Genomic DNA, 9,351 nt, shown 5'->3' on the forward strand with positions numbered 1-9,351 from the left:
TATATATATATATACATATATATATACATTGTATGTATATATACATATATATATGTGTATATATTTATATATGCATATATATATATATATACACATATATGTATATATATATATATATATATATATATATACATATATATATACATTGTATGTATATATACATATATATATGTGTATATATATAAATTTTTTAAGCACTGTTTTTTGGCCCATGATTTTGATCTTCGTCTAGAAAAGTTTGGACACCCCTCTGAAAACTAGATCTGTTGGATGATTTTGCTCCAGCATCAGCATCAGTTCTCCCACTCACGGCTTGTTCTGGTTCGTCATGGCAGCTTTTAGGCGTGGATCTGTGGGACGAGGAGGAATTTCAGAAAGTCCCTGCGGAGCTTCCATGAAACTCCTTTAAATTCCTCTTCAGCGCTTAAAGAAGCAGCTCTGGAGAGTGTCACTTCACACACACACACACACACACACACACACACACACACACACACACACACACACACACACACACACACACACACGCGCGCGCGCGCGCGCGCACGCACGCACACGCTCGCACGCACGCACGCACACACACACACACACACACACCGTTTACTAGTCTTTTTTTAACTTGATGATTTTCTCATTCGTTTTATTTAGATTTTGTTTTTACATCTTTTCTCATTTTCAAACATTTAGATTTAATAGAAAGTTGCTGCGAGAAGAACTTTGTTCGGTCGAGTATAAAAGTCCAATAACATATCTGATAAATACCGACAGACAGAACCTGCTCCAGGCCATAGAAAAATAGCATTTAGAAATATGACGTCATTCATGAGTAAGGAAAGCAACACGTGACTCCTCGGACTGATTCCCATTTGATGGGAGTGGAGACCCAACAGCAGCAGGAGGACACACCGAACAGAGCCGGGTCTGCAGTTTCTGTCCCGGTGCCAGTCCGGAGTCCAGCCGGTTCCGTGTGAGTTCTACTCACAGGCCGACACGCTGCTGATCTTCCCGGTGTTCTCAGTCCAGGGCTGCAGGTTCTGCAGGGCGTAAAGAGAACTGTTCTGCAGGCACAGCGGGTCCGGAGCCACCGGCTGGTTGATGGTCTTCTGGAAGGCCTCCTGCTGCAGCTGCATGAGGATCCGGTTGGCCTGCTGCCGCTCCGCCTCGCGCTCCTCCGCCGTCTGCCGCCTACAGATCATCATCATCATCATCATCATCATCATCATCATCATCATCATCACCATCATCATCATTAGGGTGCTCATGTCTGACATTCTTACAGATTTGTCTGAAATTTAAACAGATCAGAAAATTCCAGCAATTAAAATGTTTATAAAAATGTTAAACTTATTACGGATGCAAAACTTTAGAAATACAAAATAAATTATACATTCATAAATAAATTATTTTCACAAAAATACAAAATCTTCAAATTAATCTAACTAGGCCAAAATAAATACAAAATACTTCAAAGTGTTTAGAATAAAATAAACAGTAAAGTCTATAAAAATTTAATTGCTGTTGCAAAGTCATTTGCCAAAACCAGACAACATTAAATAACTATTAGTTATTTGATGTCGAGAAAGGGGTGGGATTAAATAAGCTGATGCTTCATCCTACTCCCTTTTGAACATGTGTTAAAAAAAATAAAATAAAAATAAATAAATAAAAAACCGAGAATAAGTTACTTCTGTTGTGTGTATTACTATGTGTATGTACGCATGTTCAAAAAAAAGACAAAAAGACAATCTGATTAACTCTAAATATTCTAATCTAAAATTCTGCTATGATGATGTTTATTAATATATAACAACACCAATAATAATAATAATAATAATAATAATAATAATAATAAATATCAAACATCCTGAACATTTTCTAAGGGACCTGCCCGCTGACGCAAGACAGTGGTCACGTGCTAGAGGCCAATGATATAAATGAGCTCTTGTCCGCTTTGATCCTTTCAGATTCAAATGTAATTGGTTGATTGACTGATTAATCGACTGATGACCTTAGATCTGAAAAGGGACCAAACAAAGTTTTTAACAGCTCTTTCCCTTCATGTGTGATCCATGATTGGTTCTGGTGGTAATCCAAATGGTTCCACTGAATGCTCTAGCTCCTCAGATGAGAAGCGCAACGTCAAGAAACCAAAGTCCAGTTGCCTTCAGTGGAATCCTTTGGATTAGCAGACCTGGATGACTGAGAACCTTCATCAGCATTTTGTTCTGGTGGTACTACAGAAGAACCGAATCACCTCCATTTGGTCCGTCGGTTCTGGAACCAGGTCTTGACCTGCGCATCGGTCATCTTCAGGGCTTTGGCCAGAGCGGCGCGCTCCGCGGAGGCCAGGTACTTCTGTCGGTGGAAACGCTTCTCCAGCTCACAGATCTGCAGGCGGCTGAACGACGTCCGCGGCTTCTTCTTCTTCGGCGGCGTCCGGTTCTGGTACGGATGACCTACACGGCGTGTAACAGTGAGGGGTGAGAGGGACACTGCACATCCGGGACAGAACGGGACAGAACGGGAAGAAAAGCAGCAAGGAGTCAGACAGAAAAGCAGCAGCAGCGTCACAGAAAAACAGAAAGAAGCAGCAACATAGTCTGGATCTTATTTTCATTTCAAGTAATTCATTCTTTCATTCACTCCACACAACCGGAGACCCGGAAGTAACATTTACAAAGCTCCACCTCTAAATACAGCTCCTGTTCTCTCTCTCTCTCTCTCTCTCTCTCTCTCTCTCTCTCTCTCTCTCTCTCTCTCTCTCTCTCTCTCTCTCTCTCTCTCTCTCTCTCTCTCTCTCTCTCTCTCTCTCTCTCTCTCTCTCTCTCTCACACACACACACACACACACACACACACACACACACACACACACACACACACACACACACACACACAGATAAACTGATGGTATAAAATAAATTTTGCCACATTACTCTGTTTAGATTTTTAGATCCTCCTTATAATAAAACACCAGAGAAATAAAAAGACTTTAAAGTGTTTTAACATCTGAATCTTGAGGTAAATTCAACAACATATTTTTACACATTTTACTTTAAAAATTTTACACCAGTACGATTAAAAAATAAACTCTAAAAACCAAATTCTGCCTGCAGGTTTCAAACAAAAATTTAATCTGAAGAGTTAAATTCACCACTCATTTGGTTTTCTGGAGGTATTTTTTAAACATTAAATAGTGACGCACTTCTGAGCAATTATTAGAATTCATCAATAACTAATCAGCAATAATAACAATGTTAATAACAATGATAATAATAATAATAATAATAATAATAATAATAATAATAATAATAATAATAATAATAATAATAATAATAATATAATGATTATTATTAACACACCTGCTTCAGCCTAATTCATACTGTTTCTTGCAGTGCGATAACAGAGTAATAAATAAGAAATACAATGAATAATTTAATAATTATAAGAAACTTTTAGACTGCTGAAAATTGGGAGAAATAAAATTTAAATTAATTTTACTAATTTAATTTTCAAAAGACTCTTAAGCAGAAATTTGCTTTTACATTAAAACTATATTGGGTTTTTTCAATTTATTATTACGTTTCGATAAAATTAATCATAAACGTATTCCTCTTTTATTATTGCAAGAGAAATGTATTATTTTCGTTCATTTATTTGAATTATCATTAATAATATTATTGTTCTTTTAAACAATAAACTATTTTTATTTTATTCGTTAGCTGTATATTTATTATTTATTATTTGTTTGTTACTGCAGCTAATTTAGTTGCTCGTGTGCGTGTTATTATTATTATTATTATTATTATTATTATTATTATCATTATTATTATTATTATTATTATTATTTCTGGCTCCGTACCGGTGAACCTGTCCTTGGTGTACCGGCGGTTGCTCTCCATCCACGGGAAGGTGAGCGCGCTCGGCGCCACAGACGAGCTCCCACCATTGAGCGGCCGGTGTGCGGGGACACGGATCACCCCAGCAGAGTTCACATTATTTGCGTTCATGTTCACGCTCATGTTCATGTGATAAGCCCCTCCAAGCGCGGCGACCCCACACGCGCCGCCCGTGCCATTATATCCTCCATTTCCGCAGGCGAAGCCGGCGCTCGCGCCGCCCGCTCCATAGGCCGGGTATCCGTAGTCCGGCTCTTGCATCCTAGCGCCCAGCATGCAGCTCTGCTCCACGCTGCTGAGGATCTGATCAATGCCAAAGCTGATGGGCTCCGCGTGCGTGTGCTGCTGCTGCAGGTGCGCCCCCAGGAGCCCCATGTGGTCCATGGCCGTCGTGAGCCCCCCGCTCCTGCTCGAGGAACAGAGGATGCTCCGCGCGCCGCTCCCTCGACTCTCCCGTCTGCGCTTCCTCTGCTCGACCTCCGATCGCTGTCTAGCGATTACACGCACGTGTGCGCGTCTTTCTGTGCGCACAAGCGGTAGGGTGGGGAGTCGGGTGCTGGCCTGCCCGCCCCTCCGCTGTGCGGGAACATCAATCAAAGTGCCAAATAGACAGCGCGAGATTAAAACCCGAATTCAGGCCTGTGCGTGAGAACCGGACTGTTCCACCGGGACGGTCCGGAACACCCCAGAGAGCAGCGGTACCGGAACTAGAGGAACCACAAGATTTATCTGCTCATTGACTGGCTGCGGGGAGCGCGCGCGCGCGCGCGCGCGCACACACACACACACACACACACACACACACACACACACACACACACACACACACACACACACACACACACACAAACACACACAAACGCAGAAACTTTGTCTAATTCTACTTGTTTGAAAAAACAAAATAAATCTTTATTCGCAGATCGATGATTTTCTGACGGCATTTTATTGTTTTTGTACTATCAGCTGTTTTAGCTGACTAACAAAAAAAAAGTCACGAATTAAGGATGTTCTAAAATGTTGAATCCAAATAAAAACATGAATGAATGAATTTGTTGGCAGCATCGTCTGAAGCTAAACCATAGAAGGTGTTGGTTTGATTCTGCCACATGAGTGAATGAATGAATGAAAAATGATTGTTATTAGAGGAGGATGTGAGGTGGTTAATAATTCATGTGCAGGGATGAAGCGGGTTTAATAAGTAATAACTACAATTAGATGCACTTTGCTGCGATTGGGAAACGGAAGCGGAAATGATGGATGCTTTTTTCCCATCAGCGGGTTAAAGCTCCAATAAAAACAGAATCTTTCATTAGGCGCAGATGATAAACAACCCGCAGCGCTGTTGCGCTTTTCTGCGCCTCAAACCTCCAACAATTAAATGATAAATTAAACCATGTTTCTCATTGATTTTCTCCACCGGAAGTCCACGGGGACCTAATTACTTAACGGCTACTTGGATATTAATATTTGATGTTTGGGAAAGTTCTCATTGGCTGCCCGACCAGCAACAACAATGCGTCTCGCGCACAGTTTAAATCTGAATATTATTGAGATAACATAAAAAAAACTCACCTGTTTTAATTGATTTATAAGCTAATTTAAGTTTAAACAGATGAATTGATTAGTTGTAACTTATCATTTTATCTGACGGTTAATTGGCAGGAACCTGTGACGTCACAGGCTGTGTTTCGTCTTCAAAAACTGGGCGAACGGTTTCATTTCAGAGTCTAAGAGTCCTTCTGGGTTTGGGAAAGAATCCCAGACATGAGTCAGAAACGTTCACTCATTCATCCTGCTGCTGCAGGGCTGAAGCTCACCGTTAGAAATAAATATTAATATTACAGACAGATGCACCTTAAAGGGAAAACCGGAGTGGTTTTCCGTAGATTGAGTTGCTGACCCGACTGATGAGCTAATATTTATACTGGGACCAGTTCTATGTAAAACCCAAATCAGAGTCATCTAACGTGATTTTAAATGTTTTTCTTTCATTTGTGAATAAATCTCAGCCGGTAAACCCAAACGTGTGTCTATAATGTGGAAAACATGCAAGTTGCTTTGGCCGTGCAGGCCGAGCTGCTGAAGTCTGCTATTTGTCTTCCATCTGGGTGACTGACAGCTTCTTATCAGAGCACTTATCATGTGAATGTCAAGAACTTCCAGAAAATCCCATTTTCCAGTGATTGATGGAAGCCAGTCAGCAAATGAAGGGGCAGAAAGACAGTGAGAGAAAAAGAAACCAGACAGAGAAACTGAAGTCGAAATCACGAGATTTTGTTTGGTTTAAAGAAAACTGAGAAAAGTTCAGATCAGCCTAAAAACATAGAAGCCTTAAACGATGGGCTCACCTGGTCCATGTTTACCTGAACCACAAAACATCAGACGTCATTCCTGCCCTCACACTCGTCCTGGTGAAAGCACGGTTCTACAACTATGATCTTCTGCTCCAAAGCCCCCAAATACCACTCAGAAAGGAGAGCTGGTCCAGCCCACTCAGACAGGTGTACCCCCCCCCCCCACACACACACACACCGACCACAACCAGACTCAGAAACTGCAGAGGACCTCCAGCTGAGAGCACCCTCAGATCCTGAAGCTCCACCCTTCAGCAGCACAGGTGTGGGTGGTTCTCAGGTGGTTTGTACAATCATGTTGAAGGAGTAGGTGTGTCTGAACATTAACAAATAAAAAAACCCACTTCAGTCATGATTTTGTAAAAATTGTTGGTTATTTTTGATTTACTCATTATCTCTGATTCTAACGGGTCACTGAGTGTTTCATGCAGGCTGAACATGAAAATAGTCTCCTACACCTATCTCCTATATTAGCTAAAACAGACGGTGAAACTCTAGGATTAGAAAATCCTGACAGATCTACGTCACACTGTCACTAACATTCATGGATTCACCCATCTGGACTCACGACGGGGAAGGCTGTTGTTGGTTTAACGTCCAGGAAACAGCAGAGAACGTTTCATAGTTGAAGCTAACTATTAGCATTAGCAACTCCACCTCACAGCAGAACTCCTCCAGGTTTGTGTTATTAGTGGAGATAAAACATCAACGTTGCAGAGCAGACAGAGTCAGTGGTAGAGTTGTGTTGCTGTCAGCCAATCAGAGGAGAGATGTCCAGATATCAGGAAGTAAGACTCGGATCCTGCCGTCTGTAGCTCAGCTTTGATGTGGGTCACCTCTAGTTCCTACAAATGGTGCACCAGTGTTAATTCCTTCTGGAGACCACTGCAAATGTTTTGATTAAACAACTAACTGTTAAACAAGTCGTTTTTTTTCAGCACATTTGCAGTGTCTCTCAGGTAAATGAGTGCCTTGTGAGTTGATCTTGGCGGAGTAATAGCTCTAGTGCTCCTGTTTCAGCAGCTAGAGGTGAGCCAGGGGAGAGGGAAGCAGAAGACGACACAAAGGTGTTCGAATGAAGGCAACTGGACTTCTCCGGTTTCTGAAGGTGTTGATGGGTTTACAATTTACCAGGATGTGGTTTCTCTGAGACTCCTGTCGGGATGACGGTGCCTTTTCGCCTGATGTCCTTTCCTTTGCCGGTTGCTGCTGCGGATTCCTTTCCAGACTTCTTGATTTCACAAAGGCCCAGTTGGTATCTGCAGTTTTGGAGAGCTTTCTAGATGTGTCTCTGTTCCTTTTGCTCCCCATCAGTCTTTGTGGGAATATTCTCAGCACCATGGTGTAACGTCCTGAGAACAAACATTTAGTGCTCCAGCTGGCAATACGAGTCAGATACTGGTCTGCATTGGTGTTACGTGCCGTGCCCCTTTTCAGCCACAAGATGGCCTCAGTGGCTTCTGCCTCGCCTGTCTCCCAGTGCCCAGCTGTCTATAATCAGCTGTAATTACTAGACAGCTGTTAAAAGCTGCTCTCCTGCCCTCAGTCATGGAGAAGGTCCAAGGGTAGAGCAGACTGGCAACAGTTTATTCTAGTCTCTTCTCGCTCGCTCTTTTGTAAAAACTCGAAATAGTTAGTCTTCGTGCTCTTGGTTTTTGGATTAAGGATTTGGATTTAGGATTTTGACCATTTGGCTTGTAGACTTTAGGATCTCCCCTTTTGAACATTAATATATTTAATATTCTCGGTTTTCTTCACACCCCCTTCTGGGGTCGTTATTACGTCCCCGGCTCTCTAGGAGAGATGAGGAGGGGAGCAATAAAGTTAGTGTGTGGGTAAATAATAACAAAGTGCTGTGTCGCTTTAAAAAAAACAAGGATTTTATTACAAAACCAAGGGATATTTACAAAAAACCTAAAACAAATATTATATACAAAACCGAAAGAGCAACAATCAAAAGGGGAGAAAATGAAAAGCACCACCCCAGAAGGGGGTGGGAAGAAAACCGAGAATATTAAATATATAAATGTTCAAAAGGGGAGATCCTAAATCGAGGTCAAAAACCGGTCCGAAGTCTACAAGCCAAATGGTCATAATCCTAAATCCAAATCCGTAATCCAAAAAACGAGAGCACCGAAGACTATTTCGAGTTTTCGAGGAGAAGAGAATAGAAAAAACTGTTGCCAGTCTACTCTACCTTGGACCTTCTCCATGACTGAGGGCAGGAGAGCGGCTTTTAACAGCTGTCTAGTAATTACAGCTGATTATAGACAGCTGGGCACTGGGAGACAGCCGAGGCAGAAGCCGCTGAGGCCATCTTGTGGCTGAAAAGGGGCACGGCACGTAACAGTTGGTCTGCTGTAGACTTCAACGCTGAGACTTCCACCCTGTCCCGTTTGCACAGCACAGTCCAAGAAGGGCAGCTGGTTGTGGGCATCCTCCCTGGTGAACTTGATGTTCTTGTCCACGGCGGCAATGCGCCTGATGAAGCCTTCTACTGTACTGCGTGAGAATTTTGACCCATGTGTCGTCTACACACACGAACCAGTGACTTGGTGTTGTTCGATTGTGGGAGTTAAGTGGAACAACATAAGTCACTGGGACCAGTGCTGGGGGGCAGGAGCGGGATGTAAAACATTGTTTTCTAATTTCTTCTTCATTGCTAATTCATAAAGAAACTACAAAACAATAATTTAGAGAATTTAGATTTTCTATGGCTGTTTAACTGACTTCTGTTTTCTAACGATTTTAGTTTAAAATTGAACTCTTTTGTTAATCCTGAACCGTTTTATAATGTTTGACATTAAACTTTAAAAACAAACAGTGGCGGCTGGCCAGTAGAGGGTGATAGGGCGCCGCCCTCCCAGTTTCCCCTGTGTTTTAAATTTTTATTTAAAAAAATAAATAAATAAAATTAACAATAATCACATATTCTAAGTTAATTGTGTGTTTTGTAACAAAAATAAATCACACACACACACACACACACATATATATATATATATATATATATATATATATATATATATATATATATATATATATATATATATTGGTCTCTGCCGGTCTCTGCCGAGCGGTGGAGGCTGTGTGCTGTTT

The 9,351-nt window shown here is 41.6% G+C and overlaps 1 protein-coding gene across 2 annotated transcripts; it reads right to left on the bottom strand.

Annotated features, from left to right (window-relative positions):
• Window positions 1-623: 623 nt before the first annotated feature.
• Window positions 624-4,573, bottom strand: tlx1 (T cell leukemia homeobox 1). Of its 2 annotated transcripts, none has more exons than XM_070542214.1 (3): window positions 3,862-4,573; window positions 2,255-2,492; window positions 624-1,185 (listed from the first exon to the last, which is right to left on the bottom strand). In XM_070542214.1, the coding sequence occupies exons 1-3, from the start codon at window positions 4,280-4,282 to the stop codon at window positions 975-977; spliced, it is 870 nt and encodes a 289-aa protein (XP_070398315.1). In that variant the 5' UTR covers window positions 4,283-4,573; the 3' UTR covers window positions 624-974. The 2 variants fall into 2 exon arrangements, with proteins under 2 accessions (XP_070398315.1, XP_070398316.1); XM_070542215.1 differs by having other exon boundaries at window positions 2,255-2,456; window positions 3,862-4,564.
• Between the last annotated feature and the right edge of the window lie 4,778 nt (window positions 4,574-9,351).

This window comes from Nothobranchius furzeri, chromosome 12 (genome assembly GCF_043380555.1).
Source record: "Nothobranchius furzeri strain GRZ-AD chromosome 12, NfurGRZ-RIMD1, whole genome shotgun sequence".
In the NCBI taxonomy this organism is placed as follows: Eukaryota; Metazoa; Chordata; class Actinopteri; order Cyprinodontiformes; family Nothobranchiidae; genus Nothobranchius; species Nothobranchius furzeri.